A 24,998-nucleotide genomic window follows, 5' to 3' on the forward strand; every position below is an offset into this window, starting at 1 on the left:
GGCAAAAATCTGCCACAAATAAGTGGTCACACTGCTAAGACTGCAGTGACCTCAGAATAAGGACTATTAGATGTAGCCCTATTGTGATACTTACTGTTAGAGCGAGATAGCTAAATGCATTTAAGCTCTTTATAGAACGTGACAAAATGATTATGTTTTGTCCTTATCACCGTGGCCACTTTTTTGATTGCCAAAATGTATTTGTACGTGAGATTTTGGCAAACAACGTGAAGTGAGATAATGTTGACTCCAGTAATGTAAATAAATAATTGATTCATTTTGTTGTTTTTTGTTTTTGAAGTTATTGTGCAATGGTGGGTTGCAGTATACTAGGCTATAATAGCCGAAGCGAACGTAAAATAGACGGAATAACATTTCACAAGTAAGTACCTCTGCTTGAGCGAGAGGGACTGAGGGGGCCACACTAGTTGCATATCTGGACATATCTGTGGCAGTGACTGTGATACATGACGGGACCTTCGTTTTAGTGTTGCTATCGTTGCGTCTTCATTGCCACAGACTAGTAATCCGGTCATTGCGTAGACTGAGTAAAATATCTAGACAAATCAACGTTTGCTTTCTCCTTCACACTAAAAAGAGAGCACAGATAAAGTTACTAATGTGATAAACAGAGACGCAGCTAACCTATTTTTTGTCCCTTATCGTGTAACCGGTTTTTTTCAGGAACTACAACTTTAGTTGTAAAACAAACATTGAGAATTCGTGGCGTCATTGTATTTCTCATTAGTTATTTACTTGTTTTCACATAAAAAACGTTAAATACAAATATTGTTGAACGGTTAATACAAATATTGACTTCTAAACAATGTGGTACAATTGTCGTGTTATTCATCGTTACGTCGTGCTATCCCTATCTCAGACGCGGTTACACAGTACTTTAGTCTAGCTTTTTTACTCAGTCTACGGCTCATAGCGCCGTGTTGGCGCCATGTGGCGCGACTCTGGAATCCCTAGAACCCCGTAATAATCGTGACGGGTAACTTTAGAAAGGTAATAAAAATAGTGATTCAACGGTTCAACGGAAATAATGGCATAAAAACCCAACCGCCTGCAATACATAAAGCGTTCTAATCTTCTTTAATACATTCCATAAATCAGAAAAAGCATTATAAATGCGAAAGGGTGTTTGTTTGTTGGTTTGTCCTTCAATCACGTCGCAACGGTGCAACGGATTGACGTGATTTTTTGCATGTCGGTTTATCACATGAGGGGAAGCCGAGTGTGATAATAGTATTACTATGTTAAGAGTGTTTTAATACCTAATTATCAACAGTTGCATACAAGACTTTATCTACACCCATAATAATATGAATCCTCTATAAAAGATTCTGAAACAGTTAGCTTATTGCCAACATTAAAACACCCAATATCTTAATAACAATTAAAGCATCCAAACAAGTGTTGTGTACATGTTGTACTGAATCTCATTATAACACTCCTGTGAAAAAGAGACAGCGCTATACTGCTGGCAAAAATCTGTTTCGTTATGCCAACCGTTTGGATCCTTAAGATATTGGGTGTTTTAATGTTGGCAATTAGCTAACTGTTTTAGAATCTTTTGTAGAGGATTTAAAGCATGGGTGTAGATAAAATAAATTAATATCAAGACGCAAACGGTCGTTAGAAAAAAGGGAAAGGGATTAAGTACTTATTTAGATAAATTATGTAAGTATACTTTTTCAGGCCTAGATGTAGATAAATATGTAACTAGTTAGTACCAAAAGAAAAAACCGAGATTTAAAAAAATACATTGATCATTATCACGATTATGTATACTTTACTCTAATGCTAAATAATTAAATTCTTATGGCAATTCACATGTATAATAAAAACGGTATTTTTAAAATAAATGTGTAAGTTAGTAGCACAGTGACTTCATGACTGATATCATAACTGAGATAAAGCTGTTTGCATTACTTACTTAGGTTTTATTAAACAGGGACCTTGTTAAAGTAATAAAATAGATTATGCTTACTGTATTTTGTATAAACGTTTACAACACTGCCGGTAACGTGTTAAAATATTAGTTTAGTAATAAAATTTAAGTACTTACAAAATTATTGAATATATCTCGTCACGTACTGTTTGAAGAAGGAAATGTGACGCCTATAACAGCTAAGTACTCCTCAATTATTTTGATAAGCAGATAAGTACGTTTATTCACATTTCCAATACAATTCGTAACAGTTTAAACGTGTATTGGGAGAATAATTTTATCTTTCCAAATCAATGGAATTATTAATATAACGCCAACTATAATAAGTACCTATGTAGGGATAGTGAATATGCCCTCACGTCCGCGCCACGTCTGCGTACTTGCCACTTCTATACTCGCGTATTGCGGGTTTCTCATTATCAGAGGTTTGTATTCTATACTATAAGCATATTGTATCTACATAGCTTATTCTGTTTCAATGGCTAGATATGTTACTAGATATTCTTTAGCTGTTGTACCAACCTATACCTAACAGTTCGGAATGGTTTCAACAATCTCAATTCTCAATAAATAAAATTATTAACAACTAGCTGACCCGGCCCGGCTTCGCTCGGGTGGAGTATTTCGGACTGGGAGTGTCATCGTGAAGCCGTTGCTTGATACCTAAAATATCAATTCACTATCAGAAATTCTAAAATCCCCACGATTTAGGACTTTAGTACTTTGCAGCATCAGGATTGAAGAGTTAGGATCCGAAGTTCAATGATGTAGCCTATGCTTGGTACCTAAATTAATTTTGCATCATCCGCAGTTACTGAAACATTATAGTTTAGGAGTGCTGTACCCTACATCATCAGGGTTGAGGAGTTGGGACTTGAAGTCTGAGAATAAAGTCGTTGCTTGGTACCTACAATATGAATTCACTATGAACACTTCCTGAATCTTGATAACTCAGGCGGGCAGTAACCCTGCAGCATCAGGATTAAGGAGTTGAATCCAGAATTTTTTATGTGACCACCACGAAAACTTTTTTTGTTGATTTTAAAAAAAATATTGCAAATCGGTCCAGAAACCTCGAAAAATCGACGTAGAAAAAAGAACCACCTCCTTTTTGACAGTCGGTTAAAACCGATGACCTTGAAATATTTACGGAACAATCTTTAAAATATCCCCTTTCTAACAAAAAAAGAATGAATGAAATCGGACTACGCGTTAATAAATTACAACTCAGTATACATTTTAACTTTCATCCCCTCTCCTACGGGAACCATGCTGAATTTCGGGATAAAAAGTATCCTATATTCTTCCTCATAGTATGACCTCAAATCGTACCAAGTTTCATTGGAATCCATTCAGTAGTTTCAGCGTGATGCGCGGCCGTGATACAGACAGACAGACAGACAGATAGACAGACAGAAAGACAGACAAAAATGAAAAAAATTACAGTTTTGGGTTCAGTATCGATTATAGAGTGCCCTCGAAAAAAAAATTTCAAAATATCTTCAATGTACAGAATTTGACCTGTTACAGTTTTATTATAAGTATATTGATTGATGATGATTGATGATATTGATGATGATTGATGATATAATTATTGTCCTGACTGACTAATTGATATCTCTTAACGCACAACCTAAACCACTGGGATTAGAAACTTGATTTTTTAAATAATTCCCTTCATAATAGGCTCACTTCACTAAGAAAGGGGTTTGGGCCTTTTTAGGGTATTTGGACTTTTGGTTAAAAAAGAAGAAAATATACGTATTTCAAGATTTTTGGAAATTCTATCCTCTCACATCTTCTCTTTTCTTTTATCCCATTTCATTTGGGAGTCGGTGTCTAGTCTATCACCATATTTTGACATTATTTCGGTTGTTCACTGTATATTCCTTCTGTTACCTAATAGCACCGAGGAGTAAACCAAATAGTCTCTGCCTATTTTAATAGTTATCGTCGTGAACCGATAAACATCTAGGTAGGTAAGTACCTATTGCTGTACATAATGTCTTGTAGGTACTGGATCCAGCGGCTCCCTGCAACTCGTTTGATGTCGCCTGCCCACCTAGTGGGGGTCTGCCAACGCTACGCTTTCCTTGGCGAGGTCGCCATTCCAGTAGGTACCATGGGACCCTACATAACGTCTACCGGTTCTTCGAACAACGAGCCGAAGAGAATAACATGATCGCGCTGGAGCTTGAAAGAGGTTGTAAGGTAATTGCGGGCATCAGCTAGTCAGCTTTTATATATTTAGATTACCAAGTTGAAGGTTACCATTATCATAATGGTAGGTAGTCATTATCATGTTCACATCGCTGGCTCACTAGTGACCAGGGGTCTCCTCTCAGAATGAGACGGGTTTTGGCCATATAGTCTACCACGCTGGCCGTGTGTGGATAGGTAGACTTCACACACCTTTGAGAACTTTATGAAAAAGTTCTCAGGCGTGCAAGTTTGCTCACGATGTTTTCCTTTACCGTTAAAACAAGTGATATTTAATTGCTTAAAACTCATATAACTCCGAAAAGTAAGACGTGCGTGCCCGGAATCGAACCCCCGACCCCCGAATCTCCTATTCGGGGGAGGCGCGTCGCGGACGACGCCTGACGGTAGTAGATAAGAATTCTTTCTTAACAGTATAAAAGTAACGGTAATTTAAATTATAGCTTTTTAATAAACATCACAATGAATCTTCCAAACAATTATTGAAGGTTCGCAGACAACTGCTAACAACTGTCTAAAACTTCTATCGAAGTTGTACCTAATTATTATTGTATCCAAATCTGACACATCACTTTTTAATAAGAACTACCTATTCTTTATTTTCTTTGTACTCTTAGGTACTTACGTTATATTAATATGGTACCGTTACCCGTATTTCACTATGATGATACCTGATACCGTAACTTGCAAAACTATTACTCAGAATCCATGATATCTGAATTTGACCTAGAATTAACGAGAATTCGTTAGCGTTAAAAGTATCTACCTAGGAACCTAAGTAAAACACAGACAGTGCGTTGCAGGTAATATACGTACCTACTTGGAGAAGATAGCTAAAAGTTTCCTAAGTAATTACAAGTGCCAAGGTAGACTAATTTTATCTACAAGAGGCAAAGTTTGGAAGTTTGGGTGTAGAGCGTAATTTCCTGAACTAATGATGAGAATATAATACCTACCTACATAATCCACGAGTGCTATTACATAGTAGGTATGCTATAAATTATATCACGCGGATGAAGTCGCGGGCAAAAGCAAGTAACAGTAGTAGTAGTTAGTACTTAGTAGTAGTGTACCTACTTATTTGCACTTGTGGTGGTTGGAATAGGTCTGCTGAAGTCGCTGTGAGTGGGTATCGATAATTTGAATCAATTGAACGTTTCTTGAAAAGTTAGACCCCGTGCTCACCGTAATAACCACGTTGCACTTGAGAAACAAGGTATAGGCAATTAGACATTGAGCTAAACACAAGGCGGGGTAGCAGTCCGACAGGCGGCGAACATTAGGTCCCGCATGCTCCACATTCAACCTGTCTCTATGACTATACCTACTAGGAATAGACTATAGTGCGACAAATGGTGCATAGACACTGTACCTACCGTAAAACGTTTTGAAGTACTTAGTTCATTGTGGTATTTACAAAGTAACAGTAGGATTTGTAGGCAATGCAATGGTAGAGCGAAAGATAAACCTAACAAAGCAAAGAAATAGGTACGTCAGCGATTTCAATAGCACAGAATTTTGTAAAGGAATGATTTCTTTACCAACCAAATCAATCCTTATAGAGAGCCAGGGCGTGCCAGACCTTCGTAATTTTATAAAAGCTGAAAGTTTATCAATCGGTATAGCTATTTTGCGACAATGCGGCCGATTCTCTTGTACACAATCTCTAAACTAAACTAAAATGACATGTCTAAATCTATTGCTATCCCTGTCATAATGTTGCTTGCCGAAAAGGATAGCACTAGATTTAGACCTGTAAATTTAGTTTAGTTTAGAGATTGTGTACAAGAGAATCAGCTCCAGTATTTGACTTATTCTAAGTCGCATACCAAATAGGTCTTTGAGTTTTAAACATAACCGACTAAGTGCAAGTCAGACTCGCGCACCGAGGGTTCCGTACTATGGTCGTATTTTCTGACATTTTGCACAATAAATCAAACACTATTATGCGTAAAAAATCTGTTTTAGAATGTACAAGTAAAGCCTTTTCATATAAGACCCCACTTAGTATATTAATCTTACTTTAAAAGTTTAAAAATTTAAAATATTAATAATTATTGTTAATGAACACATTTTTTTGTGTTGTAATCATCAAATTCACGGTTTTCGGATTTATTCCTTTACTTGTAGGTATAAGCCCTCAATGGAGCAACAAAATGGGTACTTATAATAATACAAATTAAATGATTAATGGACGCCAATGGTTGGCCGATATAAGGGGGTGGACACTGGACAGGGCTAGTTGGCGCCCAAATCTAAATGAGGCGGCTTTAGATAGAAAACCTTTTCGAATGATGATCGGAAAACTTCATTTCGAAGAAGGCACGTGATGATGATGATGGCAATAATGCACGTGTGCAGTGCACTGGTGATCTGTATTAAAAGGGGCAAGTGTTACCCAATAGGTACACATAATACCTACACTATTCAACTGTCACTACTTTTTCAAAGAATCGACGTTAGTGAAGACGCAACTACCGTATCGTAAAAGTACAAAATCCGCTAGATGCTCATTATACAAATTTTCGCTGTACCAGTTATTCGTTTGTTCCGGCCTCCGGTTTTTGTTCCATTTACTTGTACTTACTTGAAATTACGATTAGTTCGGTTAAAATCAGAGCCGGTCGTCCGTAGTGATTTGAACCGTGTGAACGGGCCGTAAAACCAACAAATTATAAAATGTGACGACAAAGAAAAATTTGAATAACCTATCGAATCGAAAAGTTGAAGAAAACTGTTTCATTTTTAGAACTCATCAAAAATGTTCAACCTGGCAGAAGTGATTAGAACATTAATTAATCAGTTCTACCTATACCTAGCTGTTTAACTCACTACCTCTAAAATTATGTCTCCCGCTTATTTTAATTCAAAGAGCCTCCGTATCCAAGATAGGTCAACGATATGGTAAGAAGCACTGTGTGTTTTTTAAGATTTGGAACTCAGGGCTTTATCGCTAAAAGATACTAACTAATTAACAAAAAAACTTGATCATACGTTATTCGTTTATTGAAAATCCGGTTTAGCGCTGAACACTAGCGCCATATACCTACGTGCAACACATGCGCCACACATGCACAAAACACGTGCAATACACGCGCAACATACACGCAACAAGCGCGCAACACACGTGCAACACACGCACCACACACGCGCCACACACGTGCAACACATGAACCCCACACTAAGTAAATACACAGGGGCTGAGGGCTGAATTCCTTAAAATGAACAAAAATGAAATAAATACATTAAGTATTTAATGAATTACATTAGGTACCTAGCTACCTACTGCAAGTGAAGTAGTGTGAGTGAGCGTCTTACACTCGTAGCACGATAACCACACCCTAACTAGGTACTCCGCTTTGCCGTAACGAACTTTTTACTTGCCTACCTACATTCATTTATAATTTTAATAATTGCGTTTTTACCTACTAAATATAAGTTTTAAAATATCGTACATTTGGTTCAATGTTGTTAGTTTATAAGTAATTGTTATTTAGCTTTTAATTAGATATGTGTGACGTGTAGATACCTAATGTTAACGGCTTCGGTATACGGAAAAACTCAAGCTTCGAGTTTATGATTATACCTGAATTTGTGTAACCTGTAAATATTTTTTCTTAAATAATTTTTTTTTTATTATTATTAAAACATATGGCCCTCTGAAACATACCGTTGTAGTAAATAGATATTTACCTCAATTCCTCTTTATTGCGAATTTGGGTTAGTTTACAGATGTTTTGCGAGGTACGTAGGCATACTAGCATAGGGTTCTTCTCGGTAGGAAAGGCATACCGAACCAGTGGTAGATGCATCCGACTATTCCAAAGTACTTGTAAAAGTTTATTCGAATAAAAAAGATTTTTATTTATTTTTACGAGTAGTCTAGGTTCATAGCTCAATCGCTACAAAATAACTCCATATAAGTAGGTACCTAAGTACTCGTATAGTCGATACAATCCTACGTATCCACCCATAATATGTCGCGAAGGAATAGCGTGTCGATTAGTGATTTTCATGGACATCAGAGCGCCGATTGTGTAACGGGTTCAGCTTTACTGTTTATATCGATTTCGGGTCCACGTACTCGTACAGCGGTGTCACGACAGCACGCGGAAGGTTTCAGATCATCAATCATAGGATTCGATTCGCGTCCAACATCGTCGTAATGGCTGCAAAAACATCGTCAACGGCACGCGCTCGAGCGTTTCCCTAATGCTTTCCAATTGTTAAGCTTTTGCAATATTACGAAATGAAGCGTAAGTTGAAACATCGACAAATTTTAGCTGAGAGAAATAAAGTTTGTAATGTAAAAGTTTTTTTAAATTAATATTGCGAATTTAGGTAATTTTAAAAGCTTTTTATGAAGTAGGACTTTTTATTTAGTTATTCCGTCAACTGAAAAGGAATATAGGTCCAGTACGCAGCAGAAAATAATGTACCTTTAGAAAGAAAACTGTTTTGTAGAGCATTGTCTGTTTTGTAGAGCTCAGAGTGACAGAGACAACACTCAACAAAGCCGAAATTTCATTCTAAAGATCGATTCATTATTTTCTACCGCGTATTATAAGTACTTAAGTACTTTTAACTTAGTGTTTTCTATGAAAAAGTTCCTTTTGAGATCTGTCAGATTGTTGTAGCGTAAATACCTACTTGCCATAACGTAGAGTGTAGACACAGAAAGGATCTGTAGAGCATGCATTGAAATTTGAAAAATAAAAAAATTGGAAATTTGATGATTGATAAAGAGCCCCTACCATTTTCGCCACAAATCTATATTTCATGACTTTCCTGGGCCAGCCCTTGTAAAATGCTATTTTGTAAGTTAGATCAGTTTTGTTATGAGTTACAAACGAAGAATCTCCAATAAATTGAGCGTTCTATATACCCGGATGGAATGCCGTATGCTGTTGGTATGTCGTGTCGGCCTTATATTACGTTTATATGAATTACACTAATGATGTGCGAGACATGTGAATAGATCATGACACTTCTGATAGGTACATTTCTGATCGCTTCATAAAGTTCTAAAGAGCACCGTGAATAACATAGCACATAGCTATTTAAATACAATGACATAAACTCTACAGTACCTGGCAGAAAGTAATGTACATCGGCCTTTAGAATGACATTTTGGCTTTGTAGAGCGTTGTCTCTGTCACTCATACCTGCAGTGCGACAAGGCTGTCTTGGCACTTGAATGACATTGACAGGGGGGCGCTGTTGGAGAACAAAGGCTTAGGGCGGTTACAGACTAGCGTATTTTTTGCGCGTATACGGTCGTTTCAGCATACGCGCTTACACGCGCGCTACATACGCGCTTCAAAAAACCGGACGCGCGTATACGGGCATATTTCGGCGTGTACGCTCGAACCGGGTGGGTGGTGCCTGGTGGTCTTTCGCGGCTCGCGCTTATACGAGCTTAGAAGCGCATCAACGCTCGTACGAGTTGAGCGTGTGCCAAAAGACGCGCCTACATGCGCTTCCAAAAACGAGCTTATTATACGCGCGTCTAATACGCTAGTCTGAAACCGCCCTTAGAATATTCAAACAAGACCCCTTGACGAAATCCCGACTAATATTATAAAGGCGAAAGTTTGTATGCGTGTGTATGTTTGTTACTCCTTCACGCAAAAACTACTGGACGGATTTGACTGAAATTTAGAATGAAGATAGGCTACTTTTTATCCCGGAAAATCAAAGAGTTCCCGCGGGATTTTGAAAAACGTAAATCCAAGCGAAGTCGCGGGCTTCAGCTAGTTATTAATATAGATTATTTAGAACCTACCAAGAAGTCATGCATAACCGCTTGAAAAACGCCCTAGTAGTTTTTCAGGTAAATGCTAACAAAAAAATGCAAACACAAACAAACTCGCACACAACCTCTACGCATAGAATAAATTTCTATACAAAAAAAATAAAAACCGACTTCGTTACATAAACACTAAAAATTGAAAAATAATTTAATTTATTACCGAATATATTATGTATACAAGAGTTAATATAGTTCCATAATAATACTTTTTGGTGCCGGTGCCAATTAGCTTTAGCTGCGCGAATCGTCTGGACTTCATATTTTTATGGGACTCCACAATGGCACCTCATTGGCACCGACCCCAAAAAATATTATTATGGAACTATATTAACTCTTGTATACATAATATATTCGGTAATAAATTAAATTATTTTTCAATTTTTAGTGTTTATGTAACGAAGTCGGTTTTTATTTTTTTTGTAAAAAAATTTTATTTCACAATTTTTAGTGGCCCCATGGAATTATGCTATGATTGGTTAAAAATCTACTGTTTACTAAGCTATTACACTGATCGCGAGCAATTTACTCTTATCCGTTGAGGAGTTCCAGTATCTATCTTCGAAGATGTTCATCAGATCTTCACCAAATTGAAATGGGACCAACTTTGAAGTATACCCTTTCAAACAAAAAAAGAATTTTCAAAATCGGTCCAGGCGTTTTTGAGTAATCGGGGAACATACATAAAAAAAAAAAAAAAAATAAAAAAAAAAAAAAAGATTCCGACGAATTGAGAACCTCCTCCTTTTTTTGAAGTCGGTTAAAAATAATAATATCGTCTCCGCTCCGTTCCATTGTAGGTACCGTGGTTAAAAAGTTATTGATCGTTAATTTGAAAATACGTAGGTAGTGTTAAATACAAGGAGATTTACGTACATTTACTAAGGTATGCAATTATTTATGTTCATGTCGACTCTATGGCTCAGCATGGCGGTTTTGTTTCTAGTCTATGTGCTACAGGGAACCCAGTTTGCGGTGAAAGCACTTGGCATCGTCCAGCTTAAGTATTTTCGATAAATAATATAATTGTATGTATCGTTAGTTTACGATTGCAGTAATCGTTCTAAGTGGGCTACAACTCTGATGTTTAACGTCGAGAAACTGCAACTTAGATAAAACCTTGTTTGTGGTCACAGTGATTATTTACTGCGTGTTTTTATTTAAAACTAGCTTATGCCCGTGACTACGTCCGCGTGGACTTCACAAATTTCAAACTCCAATTTTACCACCTTAGGAGTTCAAAAATCCTTTCTTAGCGGATGTCTATGTCATACTTAATAGCTATGCGCATGCCAAAATGTCAGCCCGAACCGTCCAGTAACTTAGACCCGTACGTGGAATAGATCAGTTAGTCAGTCAGTCACCTTTCCGTTTTAATTATATACCTAGACTAGCTGGACAGACAGACGTTGTCCTATCCAGATATTTTTTTGTGAATGTTTTGTGAATTTGTGAAAAGCTATTGGAAAATTGTGTACGAAAGTGGCAGAAATAGCGTTCCGGTACGATGTCGTGTAGAAACCAATCATGGGTATGGGTTTCATGAAGCTGCCATACCCTTTCCAAGTCAGTCCGCTTCATCATCACTAGCCATCAGGTAAAAATGCAGGAAAGGGCCGGTATCAGAATTAAAAATAAACCTTTTTTTAATTCATTCAGTGTACAAAAAATCTGTTCCAGGTAGCTCCTGCTACTCACTGCACTTGTTGCATAAGACTGAATAATAAAATGAGCAATTCCAACATTGTAATTAGCCAAGTAAAAGGGCGTAACAGAAGCGGTCACGGTCATGGATCGCCGCCCTCCTTTGATAGAGCCCTGCAGAGACCATCCTCTGAGCTTTATCATTATCATCTGAATTCACTATCAAATACAAAGAAAGTTTTTTTTTAAGAAAATCAATGTGCCAGACCATTTTAACAAAAATATATTGTATTATCTTGGTATACCTAACTAAAGTCCGGCCTCACCGGCCTCCGGCCTCACCAGCCTCCGGCCTCTAACTTTTCCCATACAAACTTAAAAGCATAGTAAAACTTCATAGTGATGCTTCGAGGAAAAGAAAACTATCATGGCTTTAGTGCGTTGTTTTATTTTACAAATAACTGTAAATGACTCTTCATACTTCGAGAAGGTACTTACTTCTCCGAAGGCGGTATAGGTAATAGGTATATGGGTTAATAAATCAAAAGCTTATCTGAATCCATCAAGAGATGATTGACTTTCTATAAAGATTATAATTACAAATCAAATCGATAGTCTCCATGAGCCCGGACAAATAGCATATTTAGTTATCTTATCGAGCGATCAGATTTCAGATTGCGCGCCGAGCATAGCATTCGCGACCTGTGGTCACCGCCACTCAATCAGCGATACCGTGGTACTGCGATTTCTCCGCGTACATGTCACGCCAGTGAACCCATCTGCGGTTTACTATAACCTAATTTCCTCTTATCCGAGCCCAATCAGCTATGTAGATTATGAGATTGCCGAATTGCAATTTCGCCGGCCGTGCCGTGAGAAAAGCATGCAACAGGTGGAGGAAGCTCTCCCCGACTTCAGCGTGGCTAACTGTTCGTGAAGCGAGGCGTACCACCGGCCGCGGCGCAGTCCCGTGTCGAGACGTCGCAGGCGCACCACGCAAACGGAAATCGCAGCTCCGATCTTGCGCCGCTCGAGCTCTTCACTTTCGCGGGAAAGCTTTGCGTTCACTGCGCGTGCAACCCCGCTGCGGAAAAACTAAAAGTGTCAGTGCAATTATTTATACATTTAGTACATTTTAGTGTATACCAATAGAGATAGGACACTCACGTAGTTGGTAGTTCGAGTTTTTTTTGTGGTAGCATTAGGAAGGTAATCGGGGCAGATAGCATTAACGGTTGGCTCCGCGCTCAAGTGTGGCAGACCGCAAGCATGACGAGCGCCAGCAACTGCGCTCTCGTGCTGCTCTTCTTGGTATGTTTTCTTGTTTTCCTGAATTTACTTAATAAGTACTCATGTTAACGGAAGCCCTATGAATTATGCTGCTTGCTTTACCAGAATGAAAAATTACTAAGCGAAGTTCGAGTCGCAAGCTATGAGTTCTAGGTTCTACTAAATATCTACTGAAAGCTCTACGAAATCTCTACGACTTTTCGAATTTGAGTCCACTTTTAAGCTATTTATTGAAGGTTAGGTGAATTACCTGAATAACAACGATTTTTGAAATTAATTGAAGCTTTTGATAACTTTATTTTAAAACGAAATTCTCGGTTGTTTATGGGAGTAAGTACTACCTAATTATAAACGTCTACTTATAAATAACTACTGTGTAGGCAGTGGCGTGCAGGTCATAGAGGCTTAAATGCACTGCTTACCCCAGTTGTTTAGCTCAATGCATATTTTTCATTATGACCTGCCAGTAAACAGGTTCGTACTTAACTAATGCATACCCTGGCTTCAAACCCTGTGCACGTCACTGTGTGTAGGATATTACTTACAACCGTTTTCAAATAGTAGGTATATGATGTAGGCTTCTGACTAGCAAGCTCTACTAGAAACTAATCTGACATGAACGTTTAAAATAAAAATAACGATGGTCAATACATCAGCCTACTATTCGGGTGGTCCAAGGTTCCATTCCGGGACCGCACCTCTAACTTTTCGGAGCTATGCGTGCTTTTTAAGAAATTAACTTTAACTTGCTCGAAACGTGAAGGAAAATAAGGAAACCTGTATACCCTTAGAGTTCATCATATCATCCTTAAAGGGGTGAGATGTGTACATTTGTTAAGGTGGACTATAGCCTAAATAAATGCTTCTCATTCTGAAAGGAGACCTGTTCTCAGTAGTGAGCTGGTAAAAATTTCCTGTGCGTAAGAGGTCGTCAAAAAGCTTTTGAAATAGACACAAAAAGATTTTTATTAAAATAAACTTTTACAAGTGCTTTAGAATCGTCAAAAGAATCTACCACTGATTCGGAATGCCTTTCCTACCGAGAAGAACCAGCAAGAAACTCGGTGAAGCTTAAGTTCATAAAGATCATAAAATGGACTTGATCGAGCATTGTATGTAGTCGTGATCGGAACCATTTAAAATATAAAATTTCACGCTTCGCAGATTTGAAAAGCTTTTCGAGAAGATCTGAAATTGTGAATTTCTTTATAATGACCATAAAAACTGTTTATGGTAGAGCATAAATCAAGTGTGTATGAAAATTCGACGTACAGTTTAGAAAAAGTTTTGGATTGCTGTATATTTTTTACTAGATGATTTCCGTGACTTCGTTCGCATGGATTTAGGGTTTTAAAAAATCCCGTAGGAATTATTTGATTTTGCGGGGTAAAAAGTAGGTACCTACTTAGACTATGTCAGTCTTGAGGATGCAAGCTAAGTAACTTTGTACCTAATTTCATAAAAACTAGGTTTCTACATGGAGTCAAGGGGCTTAGTGGTTATTCAATGATTTTTTTAAATAACGCATACAAAAAACAGAAAATTATTTTACTGATTTTTTCAGCTGAATGGTGCCAATCCTACTTAAATTCCATAAATGAATTCAACATTCCCGATTTACTTAATTTCGGAAATGGTACCAGTTTAGTAGTCCTAGTAGCTTAACTCATGTTGTTATCAAGATCAGCCTGGAGGCTCTCCCCACGGCCCAATATTTAAGTACATAAAAAATCTTGATGACTCCACTTCTCAAATCCTTTTCTGGGTCTTACGGAATAATCCAAAGGAAAGAAAACGTGTTCACAAAACGCCACATAAATGATGGGACTAAATAGAAATATATACTCTGTGAAAATTTCAACTCTCTATACCTACCTATTACGGTTCATGATATACAACCCGCTGACATATACTTAGACGGACAGACAACAGAGGCTTATTTAATAGCATAGTCAAAACTGTGGTAATATAAGGTCCCTATGGAACCCTTCGGGTACGGAACCCTAAACTCAACGATTAATAATAATATACTTAAAATAATTAAATAAAGACTTAAAACGGATATAAGTAGGTAATCGCATGATGCATGTTTAATGATACGAATAAATAAATTATATTGCGTATGTTCGAAGCCTTAATAGATAGGTATCTACCTATAGTTCGCAACAGGTCGACATGGCAATCGTTGTGGGCACGCCCCACACCCGCACAGTCCCCGCGCTAACCCTGTGCGGGATAACGCGGATGAGGTGCGGGCACGTGCGGGGCGGGTGAGATGGCAATCGGTGTATGAGACGGGGGTTGATGTGCGGGTGCGCACGTCACCCGAGCTCGCCCGCACCGGGTAAGCGCGGGTATTGTGTGGATGTGCGGGGCGTTTTCTCCCCGATTGCCATTTTCCACCTGTCGCATATTGATATTTACGAAGATTACCTAACGGGCCAACTGCTTTTATTAAGAAAGGCTAGTGTAGAGCTAGTAATAGGAATATACTTTTTGTAAAGCGGTTAGTTATATCACAATTTATATTATTATTCAGAATTAGGGTGCAATACCCCATAATGCGTGTTCAATGATGCGAATGACGCATGCACGTGCTAAGCGTTGCATTGAACCACCTAGCTGCCTGCAGCGGCAGCGTAGCCGTCAATGGTCCATCAATAATCACAGAGCGGTAAAACTCGCGCAAGGAAAATTAAAGCTAAAAAACCGGCCAAGTGCGAGTCAGGCTCGCGCACCGAGGGTTCCCTAGTACAGTCGTATTTTTTCGACATTTTGCACGATAACAATCAAAAATGATTATGCATAAAAATAAATGAAAATCTGTTTTAGAATATACAGGTAAAGCCATTTCATGTGATATCCCACTTGGTATACCTAGTTATCTTACTTACAAAATTGAAAATACTAATTATTTGTTCATGAACACATTTTAATTTATTTTCGTCATGTATCCACAAATTCACTGATTTCGGATTTATTCCTTTACTTGTTCTATAAGACATACCTACCTACCAAATTTCATGATTCCAGGTCAACGGGATGTACCCTATAGGTTTTTGACAGACACAACGGACAGACAGACAGACAGCTAGACAGACAAACAACAATGATCCTATGAGGGTTTCTTTTTCCTTTTGAGGTACGGAACCCTAAAAAGTGAAAATAGTAAGCTCTTTCAAAGATATATTCTCAATTTTTTCCTTAAAATTATGGTATTCACACAATAGGCATACATTTCGTGTAAGTAAAACTGAATAAAATATTCTTATAAATTGCATGCCATTTGCATACCGAAACGTCCTCAGTTAACCTCAATACAATCGAAATGACCCAAACGCAAAGTATTAAAACCAAACTTGTTCGTAAACCTGTCACTTCCGAGATTATACGGCAGGCTGCACTTAGCTTTGGCTTAATGGGACGTAGCATTTTACGTTATTTCCGTATTATTTCAGCTCAGTTTTATATATATACTAATTAGATGAAGTGGGGTTTATAAATACCTATGCTATTAGGAATATCTAATGTGTATTTGATACTAAACAAAAAAAAGTGTTTGTAATAAAAATCGGTTGTGTTATTTACTAATTATGATAATTATTATACTTATTAATTCGTTAGCTCTGTGATCCAAAGATGATTTTGGTCTTCGGTAAGCCGACGTCGTTGTAGCCAGGCCTAGGCGTCCTACAGTAGGTACCTAGATAGGTACACCGTACAATGTAGTACAGTTGGCTTGCAGGGCGTTATCCTATTAAACAACCCTAGCTAGCACTTCTTAAAGCATGATCCTTTCGCATCCTAGTGATGTCCAAACCAGCAAAGTCGCTCCGATTCAGTCTCTTCAAATTATTGGATTCGGTCATTATTTCGTCGATCATTTCTTTAGGTTTGTCCCAGGATCTGTTGAAAAAAAGTCCTTTTAGCCAGGCAGGGCTGAAATATAAATACTTATTAGTAGGTGTATTTTTCTTAGTTAGGGTAAACAACAAAAATATAATAGCTATCATTAATATAATCAAATTAGACACAACAACAGTTACGAACTGTGGTAGAGATGCGTTAGTCACGCTGCGATGCATTCGTATAAGTTATTTATTGCTTTAAATTATGACCAATCGTAACAAATACAGCTAGGAAAGTCGTAATGTACAAAATGTAAAATAATTTTATATTAGGAGCTTCATAGTAGTTCATATAGGTAGGTACTTATATACCTTTGATACAAAAAGCTTCAAACAACTACTGAAAAAGCTTTCACTTCTGATTGGTTTTGATAGATCCTGATTCGGTACTCAGGAGTCAGGACTCTAGATTTGACCTTCGTAGAACTTGTCCTAAGTCATATCTTCTATCCCGCTGTCTATGGAATTCACGTGCATTTATCGGTAGTACTTACCATATGTAGTACCTACGACCTATTTGTAATTGATTTAATAAACGCTTAAAATTAAGACGTGAATTAGAATTTAAATAAATATGAATAGGTATATATCAGGTACCTGGTTAACGAAGGGTTTAAGTGAAACGTTGCAATGGACACTTTGTCGGGACAGTGCATTAATTAACCGTTTAATGACGTGAATTCGCCTGAGAAAGCGATAACACACCGTGAGACAGACTTACAAAGTTGAGGAAGTAAATTAAGTACTTTATGTACGTAATTGAGATACATCTTTTGTAAAGCGATATTATCTTGATAGGGTGATGATCTCGGAAAATGTTCTTCACTAAAGTAGCATGATGAACATTAAATTGTATTCATAAAGGCTACGCTATTACCTATCTCTAATCTCTACATACCTTCTAAATGCTTGCCTATATAATTTCAAATTCCCTGCGAATATTAATAATTTTAAACATTAATTTTACGATATATTATGTATTTAATATAGTATTTTTCTTTGGAAATAAGATATGATAAAATCAAGTCTGAAGCTTTTGTTAGGACTAAACTTCCAATAACAAAAACGAAGTACCTATTGTACCTAGGTTTAGAGCTTTTGAAATACCTAATCTGATCCGGCGTCTATACAATATGTGGAAAGCTTTTGAAATATGTTGAAATTAGTTTAACTTTTGGTTAAGGTAGGTACTTTTTAGGGTTCCTTACCTCAAAAGGAAAAACGGACCCCTTATAGGATCACTTAGTTGTCTGTCTGTCGGTCTGTCTGTCTGTCTGTCTGTATGTCTGTCGGTCTGTCAAGAAACCTATTGACCCATTCCATTGACCTAGAATCAATTTGGCAGGTAGGTTAGGTCTTATAGCAGACATTTGAGGAAACATCTGAAAACCGTGAGTTTGTGGTTACATCACACAAAAAAAAACATATGAAAGGTGGCACCTGTGCATTCTACAGATTTTTATTTATGCATCATAGTTTTGAATTATCGTGCAAAATGTTGAAAAAATACGACTGTAGTACGGAACCCTCGTTGCGCGAGCCTGACTCTCACTTGGCCGGTTTTTATCGAAGATTTACATGATGAGCTTTTGCAATTTCTTTCATTTAATTTTCTTTTGCATACGTAATTAAAATTATAATTCTAAAGTTAACATTCCGATAATTTAAAAAAGGGAACATATTTACGTTATTTTTTCAGTTTTTTAAATTCGCTCAATAACTTACAGCTATTGGAAAACATTTTTGAAGAAATTGTAAAACAAAAAAATATCAATCATCTAAAAAATCTATGACCCCGACGTGATTTGAACACGCAACCTTCTGATCTGGAGTCAGACGCGCTACCGTTGCGCCACGGAGTCGATGTTGAAGTGGCTGAATTTGATGAAGGATATCTATCAGGTACCAATACGGTATCAATAATTAAGTACCATTGATATAATTTAATATAAATAGAAGTAGATAATAAATCATTATTATGTTGCGATACATATATTATATAAATTCTAAAGTGAACACTTGGTATACAATTTCGTAGAGCGCTATCTCTTTACTCGAATATGTTTTTATCTTCTGTCTTACCTACTCATCCCCTGGCACGAATATAATTATTAGGTACGCCCTGTAATATTTTAAACGTAACATGTCTATAGTTTAAATTTAAATGTGTATTGTTAAGTAGGTACATAATATGATTTAAAATATACCTATTCTATTTTTTGCAATCAATGTACGACAACCTTGCGTGATAATAATTACGTAGATAGACTATTCAAAAGGTAGGCAATGAGTAGTTTATGGTCATGAATTTGGGCGTTTATTGGTGTTCTAAAAATTATAGTTAGATAAAGAAACCAATTATTTGTGATAGGTAGGTATTATGGGTTTAATTAAACTGCCAAGTTAAGTTTTCTTCCATGTTAGCCCGCTTTCACTCCGGCTGCAACGACACTTACCACCAGGTTAAGATTGCAGTCAAGGGTACTAATTTATCAAAGCTGCTTACAAACTCGTAAATTATTCTTAATATTATCGCATGAGTTGTAAATATAGGAATAAACACATAAATCTGCATAAAGACTATTATAAAGGTAGAGCCATCGATTTCTGATTCTGGTAACTAGGTTTCCAGGTTGTTTCGGTCATAAGTTGAACTAAATAACCAGTAATAATATAAAATCAAATCGATTCACTTTGGTGGTTTAGCATTGCGTTATGGTTGACTTTAACTTTAACCGTAATTCTGAAACTGTACCATACCGCTCTTCTACCGTAAAAAGTAGGTAGCCAAAAGTTAATGACAACTTTAACAGCTTTTATTTCACTTAACTAGGATAAGCATCGCATTTTTCATCAAATAATTACTTGGAATTTTTTTAGCATTGCGTAGAGTAGAGCGGACCGTACTTATTTCTTTATTATGTAGAGCATTTTGCAGGCATTTTGTGATAAAATTTGAAAATCAACTGTCGCTTTCGGGTTGGGTTTCTTCACAAAAAATTACGACCCTTTTTATTTGTTCCATGTTATACTTACTTACTTAAGTAATATGTAGTGGCAGATTTGATTTCCGTGACAAAGTTTTTGAATATAAAAATTAAGTACCTATAGCCTATGTAAATTTTCACCAAGTTAAACCAAGCTACCTCCAGTAGTTATAGAAAAATATGTCCATACATTATTTTGTTCTTTATATCCGGTCTGATTGCCTTGAAAACTAACAAGTGCGTGGCGGGCCACGCGCAGTGTAGGGTTCCGTAGTTACAATCCTCGAAGAACAGATATAAGATATAACTCCTTAACCTGTGAACCCTACTTTAGCCATGCATAAGCCATGATAGTTTTCCTTTAAAATTGATTATATATACTATTGCTGTGAACTTTTTCCACATTCCTATATATACTACCATTTGGCTGATAGAGGGGGGGCACACTTGACTCTAATAAAAATTAGCACTTTAAAACATCATATTTTACAAACGGATCTAGAAATCGAAAAATGATGTTCCCACACCCTCAGTATTTTTAAAAGACCTATTCAATAATACCCCACACTATGAGTTAGACGAGAAAAAAAAACATCCCCACTTTACATGTAGAGCTACCCTAAAAAAAATATTTATCAAAATTTAATTTCAGCACTTTGTCGACGTGATTAATATTTATACCCATGCCAACTTAATGATTTCTAGCACTAATAATCTCTGAGATTAACCGAGGACGGACGGACGGACAGACGGACGTACATGGCGAAACTATAAGGGTTCCTTGTTTACTACGGAACCCTAAAAAGGACTAAACCTCTTTTAAGAAAAAATTTGGAATTCTTAAGTAAGTAGATCGTTTTCAAAATGTAGGGAATGCGGGACTAAATAAGTATTCAAAAACTCATCTTTAGTTAGATGAGTTTTGAACCGGTGTACTACAGAAGACGTGGAAATGTATCTATTATCTACAGACTAGGTACAAGTAAGTAGGTACGAACTTGATAATAAGCGAGTCTGCTACCAGTGCCTGGCTTTCTGAAGCACTGAGAGAAAGTAATGGCCTATTTAGAGCCACCATAGTACCAGTTGGTTTTATAGTCTGCATTCCTAGTAACTAGGTATTCTAAAGTGTGAAGCTTGCTTATAATATGCCAGATTTATTCTTGCATAAATTTTTGTGAATAGGCTATTATGTACATCTATCTAAAAAGTAATCGTATGGGCCCAACGCTGAACGGATTTAATTCCAGGAGACACCAATGTTGAAGGTCCCTCGGCGAACACTGTTATATACCTAGTACCTACCAGATAGGTACCTATTCGTCCACACGTCCAGGCTTGGGCACAGAATATGTAATAGTACTAACGTAGCTTGGGCATGAAAGCTGATATATTTTTAAAATGGTGTTTTGTTTTTAGATCGACGGGGTTGTTCATTTTGAGGATTCCGTACCTCAAAAGGAAAAACGGAACCCTTATAGGATCACTTTGTTGTCTGTCTGTCTGTCTGTCTGTCGGTCTGTCAAGAAACCTACAGGGTACTTCCCGTTGGCCTAGTATCATGAAATTTGGCAGGTAGGTAGGTTTTATAGCTGACATTCGTAAAAAATTTGAAAACCGTGAATTTGTGGTTACATTACACAAAAAAATTAAGTTGTGGTCTAAAACTAATAACTAGTATTTTCAATTTTCGAAGTGAGATAACTATATCAAGTATCATATGAAAGTTCTTTACCTGCACATTCTAAAACAGATTTTTATTTATTTTTATGCATCATAGTTTTTGAATTATCGTGCAAAATGTCGAAAAAATCACTGTATTACGGAACCTTGGCCGGTTTTTAATGCATATTTATTATTCCCAAAATATAAATTTCAACATAATATCCCTCGTCAAAGTTACAGTTTGTTGGCGAGCTGGCGCCCTTCATAACTAATTTTACCCTGCTTAGGATAGTAAACATGCGACTATTTCCTACATCATGTAGGAATGAGTAGATATTCCTATCATGGGGGTAGGTTGATTCCTAATTATTGTTCTATGAAATCAAGCTTGTAAGTAGGTACACCATATTATCATATTGATCGCGAAAGTTTTGTAATTTCTTTTAAAAGTTTGATAGTGTATCAATCAGCGATAAGTATAATATAGTATGTAATATACCTACTTACATAAAAACAATAAAAATAAAAGCGCCTTTACTGAAATTTGCCCAACCATCCCCTATCTCTTAACATAAATCAATCGCATTGTGTTCTTGTGTGAATAGCTGCAGTGTTTAGATCAGAGAACGTAGAACGCGAAGGTGGAAAATGAGAACGGGTAATCGCCTCCTCTCTACGAAATCCCGGTATTGCATAGATAGGTAGGTACAAAAATCGTCTAAAGATCAATTAATTTCCGTCCCGGTCAGTCGTCACGCTCCATAACCAGAGCGGCACCGTTTTAGGAATAAACCGTTTGCCTACGTATTCTAATTTGCATACAAGCATTTACTGATTGCGATCAACGTCTCGTAACGTTTTTGTGAGTTATGGACAACAATTAACTAAGTCAATTACATTTAACTGTAAAAATGTATGCACTGCACTTTGTATGTTTTCCAAAATTCATTCCAAAGCATAGAAGGAATCATCAACTACTGAGAGAGTCTTACATGAAAAAAATAGATTTTGATTCTGTGATAGGCAAAAACTGTACATTTGCATTGCGCATTTGAGTAGATAGATAATTATATCATTTTCCCGAAGAAATGCTCGTAATTTGTGATTTAGAACAACTTTTGATCACGTAGCAAATAAAACGAAATGAATGTCATCAGTCGACATAAAGATCCACTGTCCTTAGCCACCGCTCGGTAATTGCTGACAATAAAATCTGCGGTTTGTTCCGATCACGATTTCTATAGCCTGGTTAAAAGTGTCCGTTAGACATACCCATAGTAATCTTATTTATAATACTTAGGTAGGTACTTATTAGCATTTTACTGACATTAACGATGAAACTAATCTTGGAGAGAAAATCGTTCTAGTTTAGCAATAGGTAAGTAGAGTTTTGATGACTAAACGATTAGAGCCTACGGAAGGAATTTTACTTTGTTCTACAAAATATACGTTAAACTAGCTTATGCTCGCGACTATCGCCGCGTGGACTACACAAATTTCAAACCCCTATTTTCCCCCTTAGGGATTGAATTTTTAAAAACCCTTTCTTAGCGGATGCCTACGTCTTAATAGCTATTTGCATGCCAAATTTCAGCCCGACTCATCCAGTAGTTTGAGCTGTGCGTTGATAGATCAGTCAGTCAGTCAGTCTTCTTTTCCCTTTATATATTTAGAATATCGGCAATGTTACTTGTAATGAACTAAAGTTCTAAGTTCATTATGGTTTTTGATTCAAATTAAAATCATTTATTGAAATTGGTGATCATTGTACATTTTTTGATTGTTAATTGTGGAATTTGTAAGATAATGATGTAATTGTGATAATTAATTACGTAAACTTAAAACTAAAGCTACGAGGGTTCCAAACGCACCCTGGTCTGAGAAGAAGCCCACCACAAACTCACCCATTTTTAGCACATCATAATTTTAAGGATTTGTTAAAAAAGAGGGTGCCTAAATCAAACCCACTTTGAATACTTTGAAAGGTTGTCCATACGATTTAAATTACCTGTATTATATAGCTACTCGCACCTATTGTAAATGATTACAATACAAATTACAGAGCAAAGTATGTAATTGGTGTTCTCTCAATGAATGCTCATTGTTTCAGATTCCGGCCGTGTCAGCACAAGACTATGATGGTAAGTTGTACCACTAGACCTGAACAGTGCGCACCTTGAAACTTTTTCTTATGTATCTATATAATTACAATGTGTAGTCAGTCAGTTTAATCTAGGATAGTCAACCGTGTCTATGTGACATGATGATCTTTGGTAGAGCAGATTGAGGTGATAAAAATATCCGCAGAAAAGCCCCGCGCTTATTCGAATTTTAATTATTTCCTAAGATCCATTTATCACTCATTATAAAGGAATACATACTTACCTACTAATTCGGGAATTCTTTATATCATAAGTGAAGAAATCCTGAGATAAAAGCCATTTTAGGTGATAGTCATAAAATAAATCATAATTGATTTGAAAAAAAGGAAGAGGTCCTCAATTTATTTGCTAACTTGTACCAGTAATTTTGCAATCAGCAAAAAGTCTGTGATAGCCTAGTGGTTAGGATGTCCATCTTCTAATCGGAGGTCGGGGATTCGATCCCGGGCACGCACCTCTAACTTTTCGGAGTTACGTGCGTTTTAATTAATTAAATAACACTTGCTTTAACGGTGGGGGCAAACATCGTGAGGAAACCTGCATGCCTAAGAGTTATCCATAATGTTCTCAAAGGTGTGCGAGTCTGCCAATCCGCACATGGTGAGTGTGGTAGACTATGGCCAAAACCCTTCTCACTTTGAGAGGAGACCCGTGCTCTGTATTGAGCCGGTGATGGGTTGATAATGATGATGGTAAAAATAGAAACGATCTATGTAAGAAGTTCAACATGGTTGAGAGGGAAATTCAGTTAACCTACAACCAAGACCATAAATTTTGATTATAATATCTCTAGTAGTACGTATCCACATAGACATACCTAACAAGTAACAGGTTCTTAAATACCTTAACCTACTAACTAACCCTTAATGTTGCAGTAACAGACATCCAATGCACGTTCGCTAGCGGCGGTTCTGGGATTCGAGACTCAGTGACAGCGCTGCTGCGAAAGCCGGAAGGTTTCCGCGGCGCCCCGCTCTTCGCCGATGATCGCACAACCGACCCCATTGGAGACCCCGTGTGCCAGATACGACCAGAGCCTGACGATCCCACCGGGCTGCTGTACAGGTTGAGGATCAGCGACTTCACCAAATGTGGAGTTTTGAAACGAAATGTAAGTTTACATTTGCCCTGTAAATTATCCATTCATCCTTGAATAACTTGAATTAAAGAAAAACTGTATACCTTGAACTGATGATTTCTAAGGAGCTTTTTCACGATTTGATCTAATAGTAGGCAACTAAAGAGGTAGATATACTTAAAATTGCAATCTAATTTTTCTGGTAGACCGTACAGTGGTCTAAAAGCCTGCGAGTGCCTTGTCCGATTGCGTCAATTTAGAGAATTAACTGAATTTCT

The 24,998-nt window shown here is 37.1% G+C and overlaps 2 protein-coding genes and 1 non-coding gene across 5 annotated transcripts in view; 1 reads left to right on the plus strand and 2 right to left on the minus strand.

Moving 5' to 3' along the window:
• Positions 1-2,095, minus strand: part of Zip48C (Zinc/iron regulated transporter-related protein 48C) — a 104,471-nt gene extending 102,376 nt beyond the window's left edge. The window contains exon 1 of one of the 2 annotated variants that reach the window (XM_069502970.1): positions 2,075-2,095. Coding sequence is in view for 1 of the 2 variants with exons in the window: in XM_034975310.2 (XP_034831201.2) it covers positions 391-444 (54 nt within the window). In the remaining variant the exon portion in view is untranslated. Of the gene's footprint in view, positions 1-390; positions 503-2,074 lie in introns of those variants that run through there. The other variant, XM_034975310.2, reaches the window with a different exon arrangement.
• Positions 2,096-2,204: 109 nt separating this feature from the next.
• The window catches only part of LOC117988512 (uncharacterized), a 33,347-nt gene continuing 10,553 nt past the window's right edge, over positions 2,205-24,998 (plus strand). For both annotated transcript variants that reach the window (XM_069502966.1, XM_069502967.1), the window contains exons 1-4: positions 2,205-2,382; positions 3,971-4,168; positions 23,591-23,621; positions 24,518-24,753. In XM_069502966.1, the coding sequence (XP_069359067.1) occupies positions 4,136-4,168; positions 23,591-23,621; positions 24,518-24,753 (300 nt within the window). In that variant the 5' untranslated portion in view covers positions 2,205-2,382; positions 3,971-4,135. The remainder of the gene's footprint in view (positions 2,383-3,970; positions 4,169-23,590; positions 23,622-24,517; positions 24,754-24,998) is intronic.
• On the minus strand, positions 18,619-18,690 carry TRNAW-CCA (transfer RNA tryptophan (anticodon CCA)). The gene has a single exon. It is a non-coding gene; the product is annotated as a tRNA-Trp (tRNA).

Source organism: Maniola hyperantus, chromosome 14, assembly GCF_902806685.2.
Source record: "Maniola hyperantus chromosome 14, iAphHyp1.2, whole genome shotgun sequence".
Taxonomy (NCBI): Eukaryota; Metazoa; Arthropoda; class Insecta; order Lepidoptera; family Nymphalidae; genus Maniola; species Maniola hyperantus.